Source organism: Podarcis liolepis, assembly GCF_965112155.1.
Source record: "Podarcis liolepis genome assembly, chromosome: 5".
In the NCBI taxonomy this organism is placed as follows: domain Eukaryota; kingdom Metazoa; phylum Chordata; class Lepidosauria; order Squamata; family Lacertidae; genus Podarcis; species Podarcis liolepis.
Genome location: NC_139556.1, coordinates 56587334 through 56612887, shown reverse-complemented (window position 1 = coordinate 56612887; position 25554 = coordinate 56587334). Strand labels below are relative to the sequence as shown.

The 25554-nt window shown below is 41.7% G+C and overlaps 1 protein-coding gene across 8 annotated transcripts in view; it reads right to left on the bottom strand.

Annotated features, from left to right (window-relative positions):
- Positions 1-25554, bottom strand: part of SORCS1 (sortilin related VPS10 domain containing receptor 1) — a 413218-nt gene that overhangs the window by 230001 nt on the left and 157663 nt on the right. For all 8 annotated transcript variants that reach the window (XM_083504744.1, XM_083504743.1, XM_083504746.1 and 5 more), the window contains exon 3: positions 4204-4303. In XM_083504744.1, coding sequence (XP_083360870.1) covers positions 4204-4303 — 100 coding nt within the window. The remainder of the gene's footprint in view (positions 1-4203; positions 4304-25554) is intronic.

Below are 25554 nucleotides of genomic sequence, written 5' to 3'. Positions count from 1 at the left end.
GTGCCAATCCCTTTGGGATCTGTTTGGCCAAGAGCTTCAATCATGATTGCCTCTTTTTTGTGATGATTCCCATGTGTCATGGCACTGTCAGGCAAGGAATGTCCAAAGTGGGGAATCAATTTGCTTCTGGGCATAAACCTGCTTCCTCCATTTCCTGCTTGACAGCTGCTTAATGGCCATGTGGAGCCATCTCCTACTCCCAGAGCTGGTGAGCTAGGGAAAGGACAATCTCTTGGGTCCACTCCAGGCATGCTTGCACATTCTCTTTCCAGATGCCCACATAGAGGTCCCATAGAGCTGTTTGCACTGTCTCGCCCCCTCCCCTCCAATTGTAAGCACCTGAAGAAACTGTGTCAGAGGTTTGCACCCAATCCCAGCTCACTTGCAATCCAGCAACTCGTTAACAAGTTTTTCCTCTGCCAGAAAGCAGGCACTGGTCATGAGCAGAGGCTGGATGATATGTGTAAGGCTTTCACTCTGCAATTAAAAAGAGAAGTCCCTGGCAGTGGATCGTCCCAAGGAGCCCCTGGATATGTTCTGCAGACCCCCAGCGGTCCCCAGATCCCTAATTTGGAACCACTGATTTAAAGACACAAGGAAGAACCATTCATTCAACACCAGGATATATTCCACTGGAGCAATTAAAACAAAGCACCAGTACTTATCATGATTACTTTTGGCAATCTATACTTGCTTCCTAAAGTTGATTATTTAAAAAGAAAATTTCTAACACTTCCTGTTCTAGTCATTCTTCTTTATTTAATTTATTGAATGATGTTGGTTCTATTGTATTGTTTAGCTCTTAGGCTGTGTGACATTTCCATATAATTCATTCAGAGTTTTGAAATTACTTCAAGGGAAGTAATAGTGCCACTGTATTCTGCTCTGGTCAGACCTCACCTGGAGTACTGTGTCCAGTTCTGGGCACCACAATTCAAGAAGGACACTGACAAACTGGAACATGTCCAGAGGAGGGCAACCAAAATGGTCAAAGTTCTGGAAATGATGCCTTATGAGGAACGGCTAAGGGAGCTGGGCATGTTTAGCCTGGAGAAGAGGAGATTAAGGGGTGATATGATAGCCATGTTCAAATATATAAAAGGATGTCACATAGAGGAGGGAGAAAGGTTGTTTTCTGCTGCTCCAGAGAAGCGGACACGGAGCAATGGATCCAAACTACAAGAAAGAAGATTCCACCTAAACATTAGGAAGAACTTCCTGACAGTAAGAGCTGTTTGACAGTGGAATTTGCTGCCAAGGAGTGTGGTGGAGTCTCCTGCTTTGGAGGTCTTTAAGCAGAGGCTTGACAACCATATGTCAGGAGTGCTCTGATGGTGTTTCCTGCTTGGCAGGGGGTTGGACTCGATGGCCCTTGTGGTCTCTTCCAACTCTATGATTCTATGATTCTATGATTCTATGATTCTATGATTCTATGAAATAAATTTAAAACTTTAAATTTATACCAGTCAAAAAACAATAAATGCATATACAGACATCAACCATTTTGCTTCGGGGTTCCGTTCCTGGCCCTCATGCATGTCTGTGGCGTGCACACAAGTCTGCGCCACCTCATTATGCCCTATTATGACCACTATTCCACCCCGTCCCACCCCTGCCCTGTCCCTGTTCTGCCCTCTTCCAGGTATCTGTCTTTATTGCCCTCTCTTTGGGCCCCACTGGCTGCAGGATTTCTATGCCTGGGTCCACAATGAGTTTGCTATCAATAAACAGGTTGTACATGAGTGTAAATAATAAATAATGTTTTTGTGTGCCAGCCCAAAACATTTTGCTGCCTGAGGCAAAGGGAAAAATATCTCCCTCTTCCACAGAAAGCTTACTAGACTGGCAGGTGTATCCTACCTCAACAGTGACAATATGATAGTTTCCTCCACGGCACCTGAGCATACCTGGCTAGTTGGCATAACAGTTTACATGACAATCTTATATATAATTTAGTTTGGGAATTATGGGGGTTGTTTGCCTCCTAGAGTCAACCTTGGCAGGCATATAACCATATCAGGAGGTGTTAGAAAATAATGAGGCAAAGTGTGAATTCCTAGTAGTCTGGTCTGTAAAACGCAAAAACATACTTTTTGATATTGGTTGGTTTGTGGATTGGGTTATGGGGGGGGTGGGGAGTAGCTTGGGGGTATATGAACTACTTGTGGAGATGAAGGATCTGAGGTTCTTGGAAGATCAATCTTGGTGCAGGAGGAAGGAGAGTGGCCTTACATAAGATCCTAAGAATTCTGACTGAAAGAATTTTGCTAAAAGGAATTTTAGCTTGTAGAAACTGTTGAGATATTAATAGCTGGCTGCATTTATCCTCATGTATTTTCAATATCTTTCTGTCACACATGGACTAAAGATGTTTTTGAGGTGATCCAGTAACTAACCAAGGTGGAGGCAGCTAGGGGGAAAGGAGGTCTTTTAGCTGGTGGTGTTCACAGGAAGGGAAAGGCAAACTAGAGGGGCAAACTCTTGTTTGGACAGGTCTCCTTTCCTCACATGCGTTGGGGAGTCAAGACAGGCACACAACCTTTGTCCTCCAACAGCTGCTCCCAGCAAATGGCAAGGCTGGCCCTGGAAGTGAAGCCTTTCCCAAATTATTTTCAGTGTTCTTAAAACTTCTTGTCTGTCCTAAGCAAGATAAACTCTTCATATGTACACGAGGAGAAAACGGCAACAATAACTATCCCTCTTTTGTGAGCATTTCCCGTATTACAAATCCTTCATAAATTGTTGCTCAGTGGGGTGCTCGTATGATTAAAACCTTCCGGGCTTTGGGATGCATTTTCTCTGCAGGATTTTGTCAAATCCTTTTCAGCTCACTATTGGGAGTACTTAAAAGGCAAACAACTTTAAATACAATCTGGCCTCTATAGATGAGGCTCTAACATCTTAATGAGCCGTTTCCCTTTCCCAACAATGAGTTCATCCTAATTCAAGAAGAAACAAAATAACTTCAGGCTTCATACTATTTATCATGTGCATTTTCAGTATGGGTGAATCAAACTTATTCCCAAATTTATTGTATTCAACACTGTTAAAGAATACGAGACATGTGAATCTGAATACAATAACAATTTTGCATATCTGAAATGTTGCAGGTTTTTGTTTTGTTTTGTTTAGAAAGAACACATTTTTGACAATGTTTCTAGATAACTTTTAATTGGTTAATAATGTGTCACATGCACAGGTCATAATAACGTTGCAAAATTCCTTGCTTTCCAGGGATATACCAGTATTTCATCAAGCATCTTGTAGCTCTTCATTCTCCTGCATCCAGCTACTTCTTAAATTTATTCAGTATGTATTATACGGTTTGTGACTAGCCCTGTTTTTTTTAACATGTTTTAACCAAAATGTTTTAACCAAACAACCCCACAATATTGCAGTATAAAGTAAGCAAAGGATTAACACACTTCAGTGGAGCCAAATGGTAAGGAGTCAAATGGAAAACATCAAAGGCTATATTGCAGAAAGTGAGGCTAGGGATTGGGCTAATGATGTCAAAAAGGAAAGTTCAGGGGTTCCCTATGCAGCTCCTCATTGGCTGGATCTATGAAATCACTTCCCATCCTATAGTCTCACTAGGATGTTTCTCATGCCATTTCAGTAGAACACCAAGACGAAAGCTTCAGGCTGGAAGAAAGCATGGCCATGTCTACATCTTTTCCACTCATACACTAAATGTGTACAGAGCGGGATTGCAATGCTGCTTTCTTCCCCTGCCACATGCTCATCTGCATTTGCGCACAGAGCTCTATGCAGGTGCAGACACACGTACATATGAATATTTCATATTTATGATCAGGGACCTGGCCATTTGCATGGTTCCCGAATGTGCATATGTTATACACCTGTAGGTCTCTGTTCTCACCTTCACTTGAATACATGGACAGGTAATACAAGGTGATGGGAGTGAAGATAAGGGAAGAGATAACATTCTCCCTATCCATGCATTCACTGAATGATTAAAAAGGGCTATATAGTATTATGAAAGATTGCCATTCATCAAAAAGAAGCATAAGAACCAGGATGCAATGAACATTTAAAAGAACGTACAAGACCATCTAAATTGTAAACTACTTGTTTTTGTTTGTTTGTTATTCAGGAACATTGGTGACACTATGTAAATATTAACTAACAATCAATGTAAATTTTCTGTCAGGGTTAAACCAATCATATGTTGCCACTTACCTTGCGCTTATTAGTTGGGCAGACGTAGAGGTAGCTAAGAATGGTCTTCAGACCCACTTTGTCATTCAGTTTTTCATATGTTGTCCCATAATCTGTTGACCTGTAATTTAAGAAAACTTTAGTAAGCATAAACACCAAAGCAAAACTAAGATGTAAACTGTTTGGCTGGTTTCCAAGTTTAGACATGCAGCAAAATAGCTCTCTGGAGCTTTCTGAGTGATTCGTGTAGTATATAATGACACTTAATTATGTACACATGCCATCATGTGAGTGGTTAACATTTGCATTTAAATTGGATTAGGAAAAATTAAAATTGCATCCTCCCGATGCCATTCCAACATAAACGCCTACAATAAGAAATGTTAATCTAGTTCTAAGAGGTGGTGGTAATGTTTGTCGTAAATGCCAAGTGTCATGACAACAAGAGACTGAGTTACTTCTTTGCCAGATACCAATCTCAGCCTTAAGATCATGTTGAGATAGCATAGCGGATTTATTCCACTCAAGCCAAGTGCTACAATTCAAGATGTTTGCTCAGTAAAGAAAACGCTTGCTCATATTGGAAAAAGAAAATGATATCATGACAGCTTAGCAACTACTTCATTGTTCTATTTTTGCAGGTCATTTCGCTGTCTATTCAATGACTGTTCATAAGACTATGATTATTACAGAGTTGGCTAACCAAGACAATAGATATCTTGCTAAGTGCCAAATGACTGACATCCATGATTTGATTCATCTTGCTGTGTATATTTAAATATGAAGATGGAGTGTGGGTATCTGAATTAAAGCATGTTTTTCCCCCCCGACGGAAACCTGCATAGTTTAATACTGTATACCTTATAGGTGCCAATAAGGAGGATTCTCCCTCAAAATGCACTGGGCATGTAGAATTATTAAAAGGCCTTGGTTTCGCCCTCCATAATACATTGGATTTGGGACTATTTACAGTATTTATATTCTGCCTATTTGGGGGTTCCATAGCCATTTGGATGCTGAAATTGTGTCCAAAGTTAAGAGATCCCTAATTAAAAACACCAATTTGCACACATTTGAGATAGAAATGTTTCCTAGGATGAGAACATGGCATCTAGACACCCCTGAATCCTATTACCACTGCTTTTTAGAAATTAAGCAGTGGGAGAAACTCACATATTGAAAGCGTCTAGACACAGATGCTAGCTATCTGGCATACATCCGAGTGAACAGTGGCGTACATTAAATTCAGAAATAATTGTCGGCAAAAAATCAGACATTTAGAAAAGTTCCAAGGTCATCAGATCAACTAAGAACCTGGTTCAGAATTGCCAGCTATCCCTACTCCAATGAATTTTCAACGCAACAGTATTAAAAGTATTTATAATTTTTTAATTGTTTTTAAATGTTTAAAATATAATTTTTATTTTATTTTTAATTGTATTGTTTTACTTTTTTCTGTGTTTGCTACCCTGGGTACCTTTGAGGCAAAGGGTGAGATATAAATTTAATCAATCAATCAATCAATCAATCAATCAATCAATTATTAAAAGCCAAATACTTATTTAGTGCATCTTTGCTATAGTTAGAAGAATTAGGTTTTGATGGGCATTGGGATGTTAGAAGTGTTTCAGAGAGCTATTTTTAACATGAACTCATCAGCAGTCATAAGATCAGGAATGCTTCTATGGATTTCAATAATTTCAATATTTTTATCCTATATACCTAAAAGGCACACACCTGCACACATTATGCTTTTAATAATAGCTAATAAAACTTGCTATAGGGATGTGGGTGGTGCTGTGGGTTAAACCACAGAGCCTAGGACTTGCCGATCAGAAGGTTGGCGGTTCGAATCCCCGTGACAGGGTGAGCTCCCGTTGCTCGGTCCCTGCTCCTGCCAACTGAGCAGTTCGAAAGCACGTCAAAGTGCAAGTAGATAAATAGGGACCGCTCCGGCGGGAAGGTAAACGGCGTTCCGTGTGTTGCTCTGGTTCACCAGAAGCGGCTTAGTCATGCTGGCCACATGACCTGGAAGCTGTCTGCGGACAAACGCCGGCTCCCTCGGCCTATAGACCAAGATGAGTGTGCAACCCCAGAGTCGGCCATGACTGGACCTAATGGTCAGGGGTCCCTTTACCTTTGCCTAATAAAACTTGCTAATAATCACACACCTGCACTCATACACACTGTGACTTGATTTCGGCTCAGAAATAAAATGGCAGACAATGCGTCTAGACAAAAATTGGTGTTATGTGGGTGCCATGGTGTGTGTTTTGGGTGCTATGCCTGCAAGCGCCATGTTGGAGAATGCTGCTGCACAGTTAATTGGACCATGAGGAATTTGATTCTGGACAGGCACAGGATTGGGCTGTGGATCTTAAGAGCAATAATTTTAAACCCTGCATTTTGCAGGTCTCCTCATTTTGTTCCTTAGGCTCATTTATGATTTTTGTGTTTATCATTGGCCTATTGAGGGACATAAAATCCATCTGTTTCATTTAAAACTGGTGTGCATAGAGCAAATTACAAATTTAATAATGAGAGAGGGATAAATTTAAACCACAAATTTAACATTTATACCTGTGATTCAACATTATTTCGGGAGTGTTTCCAAGGGGAAATAAAACAATGAGAATAATGACTTCCTGATCTTCCCATCCCTTATGGTTTATCTAACTATACCAGCGCTAACCTTGCTCTCCACCCACCCAGCTCCTGCCTGATAAATTTAGCTCAAACCTTGTTATACATACCCAGAATAATTTTTATTTTGTACCATGTTTTTCCCCCTCCCAAAGATCTTGGCATTTAAATAACTTCATTATTATTCATTGACAGTTGCTCTCTCACACTCTCTCCTCCTTTTTTCTTCTGTCAGACATATGACATTTCTATTATGGTATTATAACAAAATAACTTGCACACTTTATTTAAAGTCACCAGATTCCATTAGTCCGCCCACTGTCAGGACAATATCTCAATTTGCTCCTCGCAGTATTTCAGAATGATAATAGGCAATCTGCATCCACTGAATACGTGAACCCTAAGGAAATTGTCACCTGTTTCTTAAGCATTGTACACAGGAATGTTTGAGGCTGCCAGCTGCAATGCAACATTTCACTATATTGCTTAATGGCATGTTTTTTTATTTCCCTGATCAGAAATGTGTGACTTGTTTTACTTGAGCTCTTGCACATTTGAAACTCTGTTCTTGCATTTCCCTGAAACCTCCCAAATAACAGGTGTCTAGTTCAAATGCAGAAAAATGTAGTTGTATTAAGGATACATGGATGACACAGACAGAAAATGTCCATGGCTGCAGGCTATTGTTGACTTCATGGATGCACCTGTGAACAGGTGTGATGTGCGAACTACCTGTACCACGGGGGGAGGGGGAGAGCAAATAATAAACATGACTCGATCGCCCAGATCTCATAAGCAATCATTCAAAATGATGAACTCGGAACTTGTGTGCACAGGGAATTTCTGAGCTCAGGACCTGGTTGTTTGCAGCTTGTTTTGACTGCCAGGTATCATTGGTAATGACTTGTGTGCATCAAGATTGGGAGCAGTGACAGACCTTGGGGTCATCAATTTGAGCAGCTCCCCATAATCCTTGTGCTTCATTCTAAAGAATAGTTGGGGCATCCCCTGCAGTGCCCCTGAAGCTCCGTGCCCAGTGTGACCAAAACAGTTGCACTCCCCTCAATTTGCCTCTGTTCTCAGCTCCCAACAATTCTATTCAACAATTGTCTTGTTCCCCTTTTGGACAGAAATATCTGGAAACAAGAAAGCAGCAACATCCAGTCAGTTTATCACCTGACACTCAGCAGGAGAGAAGAGTTAGTTGGGGAAGATCAGGCTTCAGCCACAGGGCTCAAGTGATTAAGCAGAAGAATTGGTATTCCATGAATAAAAAACTAAGCACACACATGTGCAACACTGACTTTCCACAGGCAGTCAAGCAACTAAAAAAACAAGCTCTAGTGAGTTGCCTCTTGTGCATGAAAAATAACAATTTATTACTGGTCAAGCAGAGTCCCCATTTTTTGCGTGTTTCCTATATCTTTAAAATGTCTGCAGCAACTGGGATAGGTTTCATCATGAATTTTTTAATTTTTACCCTGAACAACTTTTATCCCGATATGAATGGCACAGCAATGTATTTTAAATTCTTCCACCCTATTTTTTTATTGACCACCTTAAAAACAGGTATGGGAGGCGTTTGGGTAGACAGCTCAGTGTTGAAACACATAATGTGATTCTGAACATACATAGAAAGCTTCTGTCAGTCTTCAAGAAAGCTATTGCACTGTCTTGCCTTTTACATCCCACCCCCTTTGAAAATGTACCAGGAATCAAATTGGTTTTTGAAGTTAAAATGTAGCATTGTGCTGTAGAGCAGTGATAGTGCATTCTGCATAAGGTTCCAGGTTCAATACCTAGCATCTCAGAGGAGGCTGGGAGAGATCATCAAACCCTAGATGAGGGCAGACAGTTCTGAGCTAGATGGACCAATAGTCTGACTCTGTAAAAGGCAGCTTCCTATGTTCCTAAAGATTTTATTCTGATATATTTCCCCCCTCACTGTGTATTTGCAATACATATCAGTCATAAGAAATGATCATGCTCAGCTGATATTTTTTTTACAACCCTCCTCCACAGAGAAACACCAAATGTCTATTTAATTACATTTAACTTTTTAAGTCATTTCAGTTTTTAAACAAAGGTATTGTTCTCTGTTCTGATATCTTAAAGGTAAAGGTACCACTGCCCGTACGGGCCAGTCTTGACAGACTCTAGGGTTGTGTACTCTATAGGCCGGGAGCCAGCGCTGTCCGCAGACACTGCCGGGTCACGTGGCCAACATGACAAGCTGCATCTGGCGAGCCAGCGCAGCACATGGAAACGCCGTTTACCTTCCCGCTAGTAAGCGGTCCCTATTTATCTACTTGCACTTTAAGGGTGCTTTCGAACTGCTAGGTTGGCAGGCGCTGGGACCAAGCAACGGGAGCGCACCCCGCCGCGGGGATTCGAACCACCGACCTGACGATCAGCAAGTCCTAGGCGCTGAGGTTTTACCCACAGTGCCACCCGCATCCCCTGTTCTGATATCTTAGCACCATGTAAAAAACAAATAAAAAAGGCAGACTGACAAACAAATAGAATGCCAAATGAACAAACTAAAGTGGTTGAGAGAGAGGAATTACCATATTTTTTGCACCATAACACTCACTTTTTTCCTCGTAGAAAGTAAGGGGAAATGTCTGTGCGTGTTATGGAGCGAATGCCTACGGATGGCGGGGGGATCCGCTGCAGTCGTGAGCAGAGGATCCATGGTTCCCCTTCCTTCCCTCCTCCATGGCTCGCTTTGAAACAGCAAAGCGGGAGAAGAGCCGCTGAGTGGGGAGGAGAGAGGGACAGAGAGCCTGCTTCTTTAAAGGAGCAAAGCGGGAGAGGAGGGGAGCCTTCTCCCCTTAACCCCCTCTTCTTCATTATTAGCAGCATACTTCTCCACACACCCCACACACGCTCCTTGTCCCTTGAGTGCTTTTCCTTCCCTCCCCACTTAAAACGTGGTTACAAAGCACAAATCCACATGGATCCTAAGGATTTTTGCACTGGGTCACCCCAAATTCACAGATAACACAGCATGTCCATGGCTACATCTTGCACCAAAAAAATCACGCACCCACTGTTGCCTGGGGCCACAGTGGTGCAAAAACGTGGTTACAAAGCATGGATCCACATGGATCCTCAGGATTTTTGCATTGGGCTACTCCAAACTCACTGTCAGATCACATGTCTGTGGCCACAGCATGAACCACAAAAATCATACATCCACTGTTTCGTTTAAAATATTTTTTTTCTTGTTTTCCTCCTCTAAAAGCTACGTGCGTGTTATGGTCGGGTGTGTGTTATAGAGCGAAAAATACAGTAAGTTATTCTCTCACTTAAAATAATGTTCAAGTGAGAGAATAACTCTTGAGCAGCAGTCTCCAGCTTGGTAACTGCCAAGTTGGTGTAGTCTGAACTACAATACCCATTACACCTGTCTCTTGACTGTGCTTAATGGGGCTGATGGGCATTGTAGTGTAATAAATCTGGAAACTATCAGGTTGAGGAAGGCTGCTCTAAAGCTATATTGCTTTTCTCGTGTTTGTGATGGCTTTAACAGTTACACAGGTTCATATTCTAGGCCAAGGAAACAAACATAGTGACATCTCTAGCTATGATGCATGTCTAATTTTCCAAGGTCTTTTGCAGTCAGTAGTGTTTTGATCATTAATTGGCTTTTTCTACATTTATGTCTTGGACATTTCCCTTTACATTCATTCAGATGCTATGTACCACCTGTCTTAACATATGGAGCATTCACTTCAAAGACAGGCTGGCTCAAAGACTTCAGAAAACTTCTTTCAGAAAGTTCAAAAAGACCAGTTCAAGGGTGCTGTTCTGTTCGATGGCCTTACAACAGCTACAACCCTGGTAATTAGTATTGTAAAGAGAGACTGGATTATAGACCGTTTCCTCCCTGACCTCACCATGAAACCAGTTTTGGTTTCAAAAACTGAAACCAATATGAGGATGGATTATTGAATACTGTTCAGAATGTTACATGTGCAGATCAAAACACACGTTGCATCCATGATTTAAAAAGAGCTTCCTGTTGCTGATATGAGGGAGGCAAACAAGGACACCTTACGATGCACAAAGCAGTCACCTGAAGCTACTCTAACAATACCAGCTCTAAAGCAAGAGCTCATTTGTTCCTTCTGTGGACAAGTATGCGGCTATTTCAGAATTGCAGGTTGACTTTTTCTGTCTCTAAGCTTATGCTTTGATTAAAATCAGCCTATACATTTGACCCTATGATTCACTGCACAGGACAAAAGTACAGTGGTACCTCTGGTTACGAACTTAATTCATTCCGGAGGTCCGCACTTAACCTGAAACCGTTCTTAACCTGAGGTACCACTTTAGCTAATGGGGCCTCCTGCTGCCGCCGCGCTGCTGGAGCACAATTTCTGTTCTCATCCTGACGTAAAGTTCTTAACCCGAGGTACTATTTCTGGGTTAGCGGAGTCTGTAACCTTAAGTGTTTGTAACCTGAGGTACCACTGTAGATGGTTTCCCCTACAAAGTCCAGTACGTAGTAGCATGTGTGTATGGACAGAGTTGTGGAGCTGCCCTCCCAGCAGTGGTGTCACTGTTGTTCATCTCAACTGGAGGGGAGTAGGTTGCCCTGATCATGGCACTGCCTTGCTGCACCCCAGGCTTGTCCAGGGAAGCAAAAGTGGCCTGGGTGGGAGGGTGACTGAGCAGCTCCCTCTCACCACGTGAAAATATCTTGCAGTAGTACATTTTAAGTCAGGATGAGCGAGAAGCGGACACCAGAGAAGCGGACACGGAGCAATGGATCCAAACTACAAGAAAGAAGATTCCACCTAAACATTAGGAAGAACTTCCTGACAGTAAGAGCTGTTCGACAGTGGAATTTGCTGCCAAGGAGTGTGGTGGAGTCTCCCTCTTTGGAGGTCTTTAAGCAGAGGCTTGACAACCATATGTCAGGAGTGCTCTGATGGTGTTTCCTGCTTGGCAGGGGGTTGGACTCGATGGCCCTTGTGGTCTCTTCCAACTCTATGATTCTATGATTCTATGATTCTATGACATTTTAAGTTACCACCTAGGGAGAATTTGTCCAGAAATATGGTCTATAGTTAACTTTTTAAAAATGCCCTTGGGGAGGGGGTAGGAAGGTTGGTTCCATATCAGAATTCTGAAAGAGAAAGAACAGTGTATTTCACATCAGTGCTCACATCCTAGAGCTTCTCCAAATGACCTGTTTATTCAGTATTTATTCTGATTTGGCTGCATGAAACTTACATGGTGTTGGGCTATGTCAGACCCATATTCAGCATTCATTCAGGTTTGTTTTTTTAATGGGGTGGTTATATGGCAATAAATGTTCGTACTGATTTGATTGTGGAGTGTTTACAAATCTTCCCATTGGTCATTTGTTCATCCCACACTTTTCAGTGTATTTTCCTGTCACTTTTCTAGATGCAATAAGCCTGTGGTTTTGTAAAGTGGATTTGTTCTGCTAGGGAGCCAGAGCACTTTAATCCGCTTTACATGTACAAACCTAAACTTACAGAATGTGTGTGAATCCCTTCAGTAAACAGAGTGCAGTCTGGCAGCAACCTGATACAGTGGTACCTCGGGTTACATACGCTTCAGGTTACATATGCTTCAGGTTACAGACTCCGCTAACCCAAAAATAGTGCTTCAGGTTAAGAACTTTGCTTCAGGATGAGAACAGAATCGTGCTTCAGTGGCGCGGCAGCAGCAGGAGGCCCCATTAGCTAAAGTGGTGCTTCAGGTTAAGAACAGTTTCAGGTTAGGAACAGACCTCCGGAACGAATTAAGTACTTAACCTGAGGCACCACTGGACATGTTTTCTCAGAAGTTCTACTGATTTTGATGGAGTTAAGTTAAATATGTTCAGGTCCCGCTTGCAGGCTTCCCATAGGCATCCGATTGGCCCCTGTGAGAACAGAATGCTGGGCGGGCCTTTAGTCTCATCCAGAAAAACTCATCCTACATTCTTATGCTAAGGGTTGTCTTTCTCTTCAGAGGTACTCTAAAGAGGAGGGTGCTACTGAACAAGCTGCAGCTGATGGAAGTTCATACTCCCTCCCCTTCTTCCAACACTACCTATGTCTTTGAGCACTTGGAAACTCAACCAGGAAAGTAGATTCAGGAATGAAAAACTGATGCAACTCATGTATTCATGCAGACAGGAAAGCTTCATTGTACGTTTCTTCACCCAGGACCAAAATAACATTCAACCAGCTACGTATGTTCCTCACTCTTATGCCACAGGGGTGAGCTGCCTATGAGTCACTGAGAGCCATATGCAGGGGTGGAGAGATGGGACTACTGGCTTTGTGTCAGCTAGTGGAGTGGGGCTAGTGGAGGCATTTACACAAACTTTCTCACACATACACTTACTCCTACTCACCTATATGCACTCACTCATGAAAACACACTCAAGGTTAACCCTCCCCATGCACTGTTCTCCCTGTCAGTTGGGTGGGCTGGAGGAAGTTTAATTTACTCGGGTACAAGACAGTGCATGGGTATGGGCATGGGGGAGCATTGGAAAAGCAGCAAAATTTTACAACGGGGGCCTTCATGAAGGTCACGCTGAAGATTATCAGAGGACACGCAGCTCATGTTATGCCCCAATTCCAAGTTACTGTCAGCCCCAAGCATAATGACAAGAGTCTCTTCACAGCTACTGCTTTATGTTTGTTTACTGCTTCCCTTGGCTGAAAATTAAACAAGTTTCTAGGAACCCATAAATGCCACCCTTCCAGAAAAGTACAGCTTAAAATCATTTGTCACAACCATATGGCTTATCTTAGAATGTGAAAAGTGACTTCATCTGTTCAATCCCGTTCCCTAAGCACTTGGGTATTAAGGAGTTCATTTTCTTGTTTTGCCTCTGTCACCAACTTTTGCTATATATCACATTAATAACTACATTTGGCTCCCCCAAATGATAGAATCGTCAGCAAACGATTAGATTTCCAATGGATGTAAATAGCCAGAATATCATGCAGGCTTGGTGGGTGGCAAATGAGTTTTGCACTTGGGAGCAAACAGCAGGTGGCTCCTCACCCCTCACCATCTATCAAAGGGGGCTGACATGATATGATCTTCCCCATCACCCACACAGATCACAACTTTGCGTTAGAAAAACCATAGCCGAAGTTTGACATGGAAGGAGGTTTCCGAAAACCACAGTGCTTTGGGCTAGAAGAAAACAGGTACTACAAAGAACAGGCTGCTTGATCAGGCCAGTGGCTCATCCAGAATCTTGTTATCCCAGGCTAACCAGATACCTATGGGAAGCCCACAAGCAGGACACTCTCCTCTCCTGCAGTTTCCAGCAACTGGTACTCAGAAGCATACTGCCTGACAGGTTTCGGTAGAGTTGAAAGGAATTTTGCCTTTCAAAGGCAGTTGACACAGGTGTTACCATACCAACTCCTGCAGGTAGAGAATTTGTAAAGCATGTGGGGTTTTTTTTAATCCACACTAATATTCTTGACACAGTGTGGTTGGCATCTGTCTGTCTTGGGAGATAATGGAAGAGTGTGCCTTTGGGGATAAACCAGCAGAGAGTTACACTGCCTGCTGTGGTTGCAGACAGACCAATAAGAGAGAGAGATGTTTTGTTGCAGCTGGGGCAGATGAAGGCGTTTGGTTGTGCTCATGCAGGTGTACCATGGCATTTCTTTTTTCTGTGCTGCTCCCAGAGGTCGTTCCTCCTGTGGTCACTGCTATGCATACATGACCTCACTCTCCAGATGTTGTGGTCATCCGCAAGAGATTTCCACGTGGCAGGGTTCATGTTGCCAGCCTTTATGTCACATTTGCAGAAATCTTTGTAACACATAGTCTACCTGAAGTCAGCTCCCTGTAGACCATGTCTTTGGAGATCCTGCCTATATGACCAAGTCAGCATAGATGTTGCTAAGACAGGAATGCAAACATGGTGGGAATGCGGGCTTGAGAGAGCACATTTTCGATCGAGATTCTGTCCTGCCATGTGATGCCCAAAATCTTCCTGACGTAGCACATATGGAAGGCATTGAGGAGTATCTCCTGGTGGGTGTGAGTTGCCCATGTCTTGCTATCATAAACCACTGTAGAACTATTACATTTATTTGATAGTTCATAGGTTTCAGTTCTTAAGGATTCAAACCAAACGCACAGGGCACTCGAGTGTAATACCTGGCTTTATTCCATAAGTTTCAAAATGAGATGTTCCATGCTTCTAAAACGTTCTTGGTTAGAATGTGTGGTGAGTGAGGAGAAAGCTTAAAAACAAATCCTGGTTCAGACTACATACTAAGCCAAAGCTTGGCTTAGCTTAATGAGGCACAGTGGCGGAGCTTCAAGCTCCAGCGAGCGGGGTGGAGAGCAGATGGGGGCATGGCTGGCGTGCGTCCTGGGGGCGTGGCACGTGTCCTGGGGGTGTGGTGCACTGCCTGCGGAGGCATGGTGCCCAGCGCATGGGGGCAGCCGCAATGGCACCCCACTGGGATCATGCTGCCAAGGGCGGTGCACTCCCCCTGCACCCCTGTTCCTTAACTAGTGGTGAGGCATAGCAGCAAAAAACACCAAGCAGGAGCAAAATGACTTGCTTGTGATTTTTAAAATTTCTATACCACTTAATAACTAGAAATATCTCTAAACAGTGTACAAAAAAACTGAAGCAACAACAGGCAACTTAAGGAAAACATTACTAAAATACACAGTTACATACAGAAACGTTGAAAGTGGATGTGAGCTCCTCTCTGGGGTCCCAAACATTTGTGTGGACCAGGTTGATAAATCATAGACAAGACAGATTTTCTTCTGGATTGACTTGGCATTCAGAACAACCCCACTAGGCCCAAGGACTGGTTGGTAAGGCAACTGTGGGCCTCCTGGTTGGAGGGAAGACCACAGCCGAGAATAGATGTCTTTCCCTTACCAGGCACAGATGAAAATCAATGCATTAAAATTAGTGCATTAAAACTTACCCTGAATCTTCTGTGTCTCTAAAATTTAGTACACTAAGTTAAGAAGCATCTGAGCCCTTTGTGTCATTAGCAGTATATTTATTACGATATATCTAGGGGATCAACTGGGTTATAAAGCAGTCTATTTATAGCTTCTCCTGGGATATGGAGTGGTAATTTGTTCCCTTGACACCTAACCTGAGGTCAATTCCAGCAGTGGAAGATGTATTTTTACAGGAAATGAAATGAAAGCATACAGCAGAAGATTAATATAGTTTCTGAGGCCTGAAGAAAAAATGTGCTGAAGAAAAATGGTCAAGAGCACACATTATGTATCAAGCATACAACAGTGTGCTGCGGCCAAGGTGAAGTGTTCAAGCAGTCTATTAATGAATTGATACACTGGTGTTTGCGTGTCATGGAGACATAGCCTGATGTTTTTGAAATGAGCTGTTCCATGTTTCCAAAACAATTTTTGTAGTTCAATGCCTGCAACAGATCAAATGGTGTCTTATTTTTAGGCCGTCATAACATAATGGAGCACAAGGAAAATTGGGCATAGATTCCATGGCAAAAATAAATCGTTTGAGAGAAGATCCATTTACCATTTGGTCATACTTTACGATAGAGTTTTCAGTATTCACATGCTTTAATAAAAGGGAATATTGCAATGTTTTGTTCCTGCTCATTTAACTAGAGTGTGCAGTCAAACGTCTTGACCCTACGTATGAGCTATTAATCTTCATAAAAACACAAGATACATGCATGCCCAATCACACTTAAGAACTATATTCCACAGAGAGGCTCATCTGATGACCATACTATGTTCTTTTAAGTGCCGTGTAAAGATGCTATTTTTCTCCCAGGCCTTTCAATTACAATAGACATTTTAATGCTTTTAGAGCTTTGCACTAAGTTATTCCCCTTGATGGGTTTATACTGGTTTCAAATTGTTTTTAGCTGCAGCATTTGTCCTGATTTTTATCTGGTTTTAGTATTCTTACAATTTTTGTGGGTAGGGGGGAGTTGGAGTGGAGTGTTTTCAGTGGTCTGTAAACTGCTGAAAGAACTCAATTATATGGGTGGCATACAAATGTAATAGATAAACAAATGTGTTGAGGCAAATGCATGTTGAATTAATCTCTTTACTTTTCATCTTTACTGCACCAAGTAATGATTAGGCTGCTTCTGCTACTGGGGTTTTTAAGATACATGTTTCTAATTTTATATGCACACACAGACCTTTCACACTTGATTAGGGTTTGTGTATGTAATATATGCTTCGATGTGCATAGCCAGGTATAGAAATTGAATGTTGATGCAACAGACAATCTCTCTGATTAATTACATGGGGGGGGGGGAGTGTTTTGTACAGAAGATGGCCAGATTGCTTCACTAGTACTCATATATACTCATAACTATGTGGCTCCTTGGTGGATCTGTGGAAAAGGAGAGAGTAATGAAAAGGGGGGAAAAGCCACGTAAATTCAAGGAAGACAGGCTGTGCTGTTCCATGGCACTGGAACAATGTTTTCAATCCATTGTGATGAATCCTAGGGTGTCTAAGGCACCTTAACCTTCACATCATTCTTCCCTCCCACCCACCTTTTGAAATTTATGGTTACCATTTAGGCCAATTTCAATTTCCATTAATAATATGTGCAACTGCTGTACATTTAAGGGAATTTAATCATGTCTCGGTGACAGGTTTAGCTTAAAGCCGGGGCTTCACTTGGAACTATCAAGTAAATTTCTCTTGAAAAGGTCAGTTTAACATTTCACAGTAGAGTCCATTCCAGACAAATTAGATTTTGTTCCACTTGTCTTGAGTGAAAACACACTCCTTGCGTCAGATAAAACAGTGCTGTCAATCAAAAGGCAGAGGCAGCCTACGATTGCGCCGGCGCCTTGCCAGCACCTGGAAAAAACGTGCTCCCTCTTGCATAACATCCTCGGCTCATTTTAAGAGCTGAAATATAGCTGCTTGGTGACAAAAAAATATTATTAGCCCTGAGAAAAGAGCAGCCGTGGCAACTGCAGAAGATTAAAGCTAAATGTCTACTGGCTTCTGGATTTTGTCCTTATCACTACAAAAGAGACACGGGATACCTAACTTCAAGCTTATGTGACAAAAACTGAGCGGTTGTGCCAAACCCCACAGTTAAAGGCCGAGGTTATGTGAACCAAAGGAACAAGTGGGCCTGCAGCTGTGGTCTAAAAAAGAATATAGATATATATATTGTTCTGTAAAGGTGGGATAGAGTGAGCCATATCCATGCCACCATCATCTAAGTTTCCAGACTTCTTCTTAAATGCTACACATTGCTGCTGCTTCTTCATAAAGGCTGGCAACCACAAATCCTGGTTATCTTCTCATAGACAATGATATAGCAGTTTCCTCTTCTATTATTTCCATGTGTTCCATTAATATATATTAATATATAGTCAATCAATATATGTTAACATAGTGTATATTAATAAACTGGCCTAAAAGCAAGACTTTAATTTCTTAGAGATGGGGGGCAGCCATTGCTTCTTTCTCCCAGAATCCTAGGTGTATAGCCTGGGAGGGACTCATTCAGCCTCCAGTTTTCACTTTGGAACTGAGTTTACAAGCTGACCAAATTTGGGGTGTTCTGTTTATTTGTTCGTTTTCTCTTGTCACCCTCAGCCACTGCTTCGTGTTATATTTTGTCTGGTGGAGAGTTCCACAAAACATGAAAGCTTGGTTAGTCCCAATAAAAGTATTGCCCAACAATTTAGCCTTCTCTGTTGACTTGGTCAGGAGGTTATACCTGAAAGAACTGAAATGAGGCCACTCTTCGCATTTCTGAGGAAATTTGCAAAAAATAAAACAAAAATCCCCATTAAAAATGTTAAGCATTTTAGAGTGAATTTCTCTCAATAAACACATTACTGTCTGTGGTTTTGACTAATGTGCACATTTCTGCAAGCAATTTCTCTGAAAATAATGCGCTGGTGTATGTTATTTTTGTCATGAAGTAGTGATCCTGAAAGCAAGTACTGCTGGGTGGCGCCCCTCAGGCAGGTTGTAACAATTAGTCTCCCAAAGTGGGAGCATGTGATGGGGCTGGCTAGTTGCCAGCATCCCTCAGCCCCTATAAACCTACAAGTTAACCTGTTTGTTGGGTGGATGGGGGAGAGAACATGCCATGGTTTAGACTTGCTGTTTTGTAGCTGGTACCTGAAAAGAAGCAAATAAAGCCTGGTAACCCATTTGGTGCCTGCATGTGATTGGTTAGCAGCTTGGAGGGAGCACTCAGGAAAGCAACCCCCTCATAGACAACTCTACTGATATATTACTTTTTATGCTTTGTTTCCCCTCATTATGTAGTTTTTGTGAACTTTGGTTGGAGAATTGCATCACAAAATCTGGCTAAGTGAAAATTCTGGAAGGTGGCTCTGTTTCAGTTCTCATGTTGATTTGGAAGGTGCAAATGTGATAGATTCAGCTTTAAATTCAAACTGAATCAAAGTTCTCCCCCCATCCCTAATGTAGCACCTTCAGAGCACATGTGCTAGCAGTATGGGTGCATCTAGGCAAGGGCTTAAACTGTAAAGAGATCACTGAGACATTGTAAATCAATCACTGGCAACAGTTCTTTAAAACATAGGCTTGCATTTTGATGAAAATGATTTTACACTGATGCTGAAAAAGAAAAAGAAAACCTTACAGGTAAGAGGAGCAGTGATCCAACAATAAACACTTGTCTGGAAACACCTATAAGTCAAAAGAGAACTCTTAGAAAATCAGAGGACCTTTTCTGAAATGCTTGCAGAGAAACTTTGCAATTCAAATCGTTCAGAGTTTGAGGCACTTGTTTAAATTCTCTTATGCTGAATATAGATTTAACATATTTAAGTAGGATGCAAATGGTTTGAAAATGTATTTGCTCCAAAGCAAAGTAAGGCCCTTCTTTCCCTTTTCTGTTTCAAAATGCGTATTCAGATCACTTCTACCAAATTTAGGGTGCTTGTCTAGCCTTATGTGGATGTTCACCTGAATACAAATGGGCTCATACTGGAGCGGTAGCAGGGACACACACGCATGCCCTAACCCACATCCCCTACCATGCCAGCTGAATTTCAGATCTTCTGCTGTTGAGGTGAATGATGTGAAGGGGACTTCAAAGCACAAAAGGGTTGAATATGCTTGGAATCCTCATTGTGATCAAGAAACCTGATTAGGATTCTGTGGACACCCCACACCTTTTCTGTACTCTTGGTCCACACACATTCAGGCAAACAACTGAATCAGGCTATCATCTTCACCCTTACTTGATCTTGCATCATCATCCACATTCACCATTAAGTTTCTGTGTCTGACTCACATAAACTGATCCCTATTATTTTAAACCCTTAAGGTTTCAAATACATCCCAGTTAGAACTACACATAGAGCTCTCTATCTGCTTGAAAAGATATGTCTGCCTTGGAGTTTGCATGTGGTGGAGGTGGGGAGACGGAGTTATCCAATAGAGATCTAGAAATTATTTTTAGGCACTTGCATTATAATGATTATAAATGTATGACAAATGTATACATAAATTATGCCTCTAATTTCATTTTAGGATAGTGACGATCTGTGCATCACCCGCCTGTTCCCTTGATGGAAATGTAGGCTTATTAATGGGCACTCAAGGGAACATTATAATTCCTAGTGTGCCAGATGCTGTTGCCAAAGCAAGGGCAGAATTATCCATCCAGTTTTAAATGCCGAAGACCCAATTGCTTCACTTACACTTATTTCAGCTACTGTTGTTATTGTCGCGCCCGCCCACCCACGCAAGAGCTTCCTGGTAAACTATAAAGCAACAAAAGGTCCTGTAGCACCTTAAAAATGAAACTTTTTTTTTTGCTGTGGTTCAAGCTTCCATGGATTAAAGTGGAAATCATTCTAAGCATGTTGTGTGAGTGAGGGTTTATTGCACACACATGTACGCTCAGAAGTAATGAGAAGATGTGGAAATAGTGGGACTGAATTAGAATAAGAAATAGAATTAGAATGTCTGTAACACTTTTATACAGTGCCCAAATTCATATTAGACCAGAACAGAGCAAGCTACTAACAAATGTGGTGACTAGTGATTCTGTGGGTAATCTTTCTTCTTTGGTGATCACTTGTAGCCGAGTAAGATTGTCTTCTATGAGCATGGCCTTAACAGTGAGTCCATAAGTGACTGTGGAGGACAATTCTGGATCCACACGTCCTTCCACAGTGGGGACATAGTTTCCAGGTGGGAGTTGCCAAGTGTGTCTTCCTCTTAGCGCATTTCTCCCTTTCCTCCTGAGTTTGAGCATCGTCAAAGCCCATGACACCTTTGGTAAAGGCAGTTCTCCAACTGGAGCACTCATAGTGTTTCCCAGTTGTCAGTGTTTATACTACTTTTTTATATTTGCCTTGAGAGAGCCTTTAAACCTCTTTTGTTAAGCACCAACATTACGCTTTCCATTTTTAAGTTCGGAATAGAGTAGTTGCATCAGGCATCTGAACAACATGAATAGTCCCACAAAGTTGATGTTGAAGAATCATCGCTTCGACACTGGTGATCTTTGCTTCTGCCAGTACACTGACATTAGTTTGCCTGTTTTCCCAAGTGATACGTATTTTTTCAGAGACACCATTGATGGAATCTTTCAAGGAGTTGGAGTTGGAGATGGCATTTATAAGTGGTCCATGTTTCACAAGCATACAGTAAAGTTGCTAGTACAATAGCTTTGTAAGCAAGCATTTTGGTTTCCCTGCAAATCTCCCAGTCCTCTAACAATCTGCCCTTCAATTGGGAGAAAGCAGCACTCGCAGAGCTCAGCCGATGCTGGATTTTGGCATCAATGTCGGCCCATGTGGAAAGATAACTGCACAGGTAGAAGTAATCAACACTTTCCAATGCTACACCAGTGAGTTGGATATGTGGCACTGCAGAGGGGTTGTTTTGTACTTGTTGGTGCAGCACTTTGGTTTTTTGGATGTTGAATGATAGGCCAAGCTTTTTGCAAGCATCTGCAAAGATGTTTTGTTACTAGTCTTGCATTGGGCCATCCTCAGCAAACTTCCAAAAAACTTCAGTTTCCATATATGAGAAGAATCTCTGTCTAGATCTACACAGCTATAAAAAACGCTCTGGAAAAAAGCCATTGTAAAGCTCACAATGGAAAATATCATTGACTTGCGATTTCAGCTCCACAGTGCCATCTGGTGTTGCAGTGTTATAACACACTTATAATGTTGTAACTTGACTAATGTAGCTGAGTCCTCACTAACTTCAATTGGTTTTGGATTTCAGTGTACAGCTCCAAAGCTTATGACACAAAGTTTGACAGGTGAAATGAGGTGGGTTTATAAAACTGTGCATGGCCTGAAGAAAGTGGATAGAGAGAAGTTTTTCTTGTTGTCAAATAACTCTAGCGTTATTCAGGACAGAAAAAAAGAAAATACTTGTTCACACAGCACACAGTTAAACTATGCAACTTGTTCCAACAGGTTGCCACCAACTTGGAAGGTTTTAAAAGAGGTTTAGACAAATTCATGGAAGGCAAGGCTATCAACGGCTTGGCTCTGCCTCCATGGTCAGAGGCAGTAATGCATTGGAATAAAAGTTGCTGGAAACTCAGGAGTGGAGAGTACTCTTGTGGGTTTTCCACACGCATCTGATTGGCTACTGTGAGAACAGGATGTTGGACTAGATGGACCATTCACCTGATCCAGCAGCCTCTTATGTTCTTATGGCATGTTGACTGTAATCAAAACATGATGTGTTGCCAAGGGGTGTTAACAGAACTATTAATGACCATTACACTGCATGTAGATTGGGCAGCCTTCAGCCACTTGCAAAAGGGATACAAATTTACATAAAAATTCGCTTTGTGCTGTATGCAAATTTGTATCTTCTTTTGCTATACATATGTCATAAGATGCCTGACAGGCAGAATGTCCACAGATGAAGCTTCCCACATAACTGTATTTTCATACTTGAAAAGGCTTAATCTGTTGAATTTCAGCCCCCGTGTCAATTTTAAAACAAGTAAGGTTTCATGAGTTCTAAGTGAGTAATATTAATGTAGGTAAATCATCAATTGATCTGGTAATACTACATTCAGTGCAAAACCAGGCATGGTAGGAAGAAGGTTAAATGGATTTGAGATTTACAACAACCAAAGTTCACATGCTTTTGAAGACTGTTTCTTGTGGTTGCTTATTATTTACAGCTCATAATAACTACAGCAATGTTATCAGCCCAGGCCAAATAGTCATCCCATTCTTTACTATTATTTGGAACAGAAAATGGAGAGCAGGGCAAATTCTACTTCCTTCCCCTGCAGTAATGCCAAGTTTCTCTTTCTTCACAGGATGCATGCCTATATGATGACGCCCCTCATTTTAAGTGTGTGTGTGTGTGTGTGTGTGTGTGTGTGTGTTTGCAGGTAGACTCCTGTTCCCATCTATTTTCTCTGACCGATTATCCAGTCCCAAATGTGAGATCAGACCTTGAGCAATGGGAAGGAACTCCCATTTCTCCTACAAAATTATCATCTGCATCACTTCAAGTTTGCACCATGAGAGCTGTTCTGGTTGTGACCTCTCCCACCTTTCCATTCTTTGATACACCACGCCTTTCATATTGGTCTCCTGAGCTTAGCACTCTGACTAAATTGGGACTGAAATATCCTCCCACAACTGAATTAATTCACTCAACAACAAGGGAGGAAAGCAACTGCAAACTCTCCTTATGACCTTAATGCTAATTAATGAGCAAACAAGGGCCTACTGCAGCTGTATGTGCATAGAATTAAATAATATACAGGTCAATTCTGAAGCCAAGGCCCCAGGCATCCCAAGGTCTTTCATCTAAGCCCTCTAGATGCAAATGCTGCTAAAGAGAGTCAGTTATGTCATGCTGAAGATGGTGCTGTAAGAGTGGTTAGGAAGCAAATGTAGTGGCAACATCCATAATAGAATCTGGTGTAGTTTCATTCCCAATAAATGTGGTAGCATGAACAAAGTAAGGCACCAGCAAATTTATATGGGGACTCTTATCCAAATGCTTGCATGAATCCCCTCCATATAAATACTCTTCATAATCAATGTTCTTCAGAACTATGTAATTGTGAGCTCTGGCACCAGACATCCTAAAGCAACTATGAATCAGAGGGCTGGAGCATGTCGCTTGGGTAGTGGGACCGGACCTTTCTCAGTTAGCAAAAAAGAATGTTTAATTGCGATGGGATGTGACAAAATGTTACATTGTTCTGAACACTATTGGGGACTGAATGGGAATGAATTACATTTTGTCAAAACATTAAAAATTGGGCATCCAATGAAATTGACTGGAACGGTTTCAAGACAAACAAATGGAGCATTATAAAATTGATTGCCACAGAATTTCATGATGGTCATTAACTTAGATGTGTTTTAAAAGTATTAGACAAATTAATGGAGACTACATCTATCATTGGCTATTAGCCATGATAGCTAAAACAGAAACCATCTTATTCAGAGACAGTATAATTCTGGCTGCCAGACGCTGAAGACAGAGAACAGGGAATGGAGTTGGCTATTTCTATCATGCCTTGTTTGTGACCTTCCCAAAGGCATCCTGCTGCACATCACTAGAGAAAGAGTGATGGTCTAGATGGCTCTTTGGTGCAATTCAGCATGACACATGTTTAGGGAAGTCCACATGATAGGTGGCATGAAACCTCTCTATAAAAAAGCAACACTAGTAGACAGCATGGTAGGACTGCACTGCTTGTATGACCTCCTTCCAGCTGAGTCGTTGTTGCAGGATGGAGAGAGGTAAGCAGAAGGGGGCAGCATGGTTGGCATAGTGCAAACACACCAGCAGAGCCAATCCAGTGCATCAATCTTTCTGCTGCCTCTGCTGTCCTTCCTCCGTATGCTGCAGCAACTTGGCTGGCGGGAGGTCAGGTTAACAGTGGAACTGAACTGTGCTGTCCACTCCTGTATAGCTATCACTGATGGAAATGGAAAGTTGAGCTTGCGCTCTTAGGTATGATAGTATGGTGTGATTCTTTTACTCTAACATGTAAGCCACCATGAACTACAAATCCACTTTAAGCCAGTTGCAAATAACTTAAAGGTCAGGAATGAGAAACTATTGGGCTATGGCCTAGATGTGGCCCATGGCACCCCTGGATTCAGCCTAAGACCTCCTTTCCCCCTCCTTCCTGCATGGCAATCAGGCATACAAAATAAAGCTTCCATTTGCATGAATGGAATCCCCCCCTCCACCCCAAGATCCCAATGTGGATTGCAGTGGATAGAAAACTAGTAAATAATTCAATTAATAATTATCTATTTAATTTGAATATGATTTATAGAATAGCTTATCAATGAAATCGCACATAGGGCTGGTAGTAAATAAGAAGACACTAAATTATGAGACTAAAGTACCCGGGAATCTCTGTTTGATGAAGGGCTGCTTTAAAGCAGAATGAATGAATTCTGTCTCTGCTTCTAACTCATATGTAGATAATAAAGTCAAAGGAACAAGCTTTACTCATTGACTCTCTTATAGAACTTCCTGCCTCCCTCTGTGTTGAAAGCTATAAGAAAATTTCTTGACTTTTTTTTTTTTTTTTTTTTGGTTAAATTAAATACTTCCAGAGGCAACCAAATCTGAAGCAATTAGTAGATAATTCATCCCCCACCCCTTGTCCAGCAATTGACTGGAAGGAATGTTTGTATCCGCAGGCTTTGGAGAACCCCAAAGTTTGCAGAACATGAAAAAAGAAACTTGGAGTGAAGCCAAGGA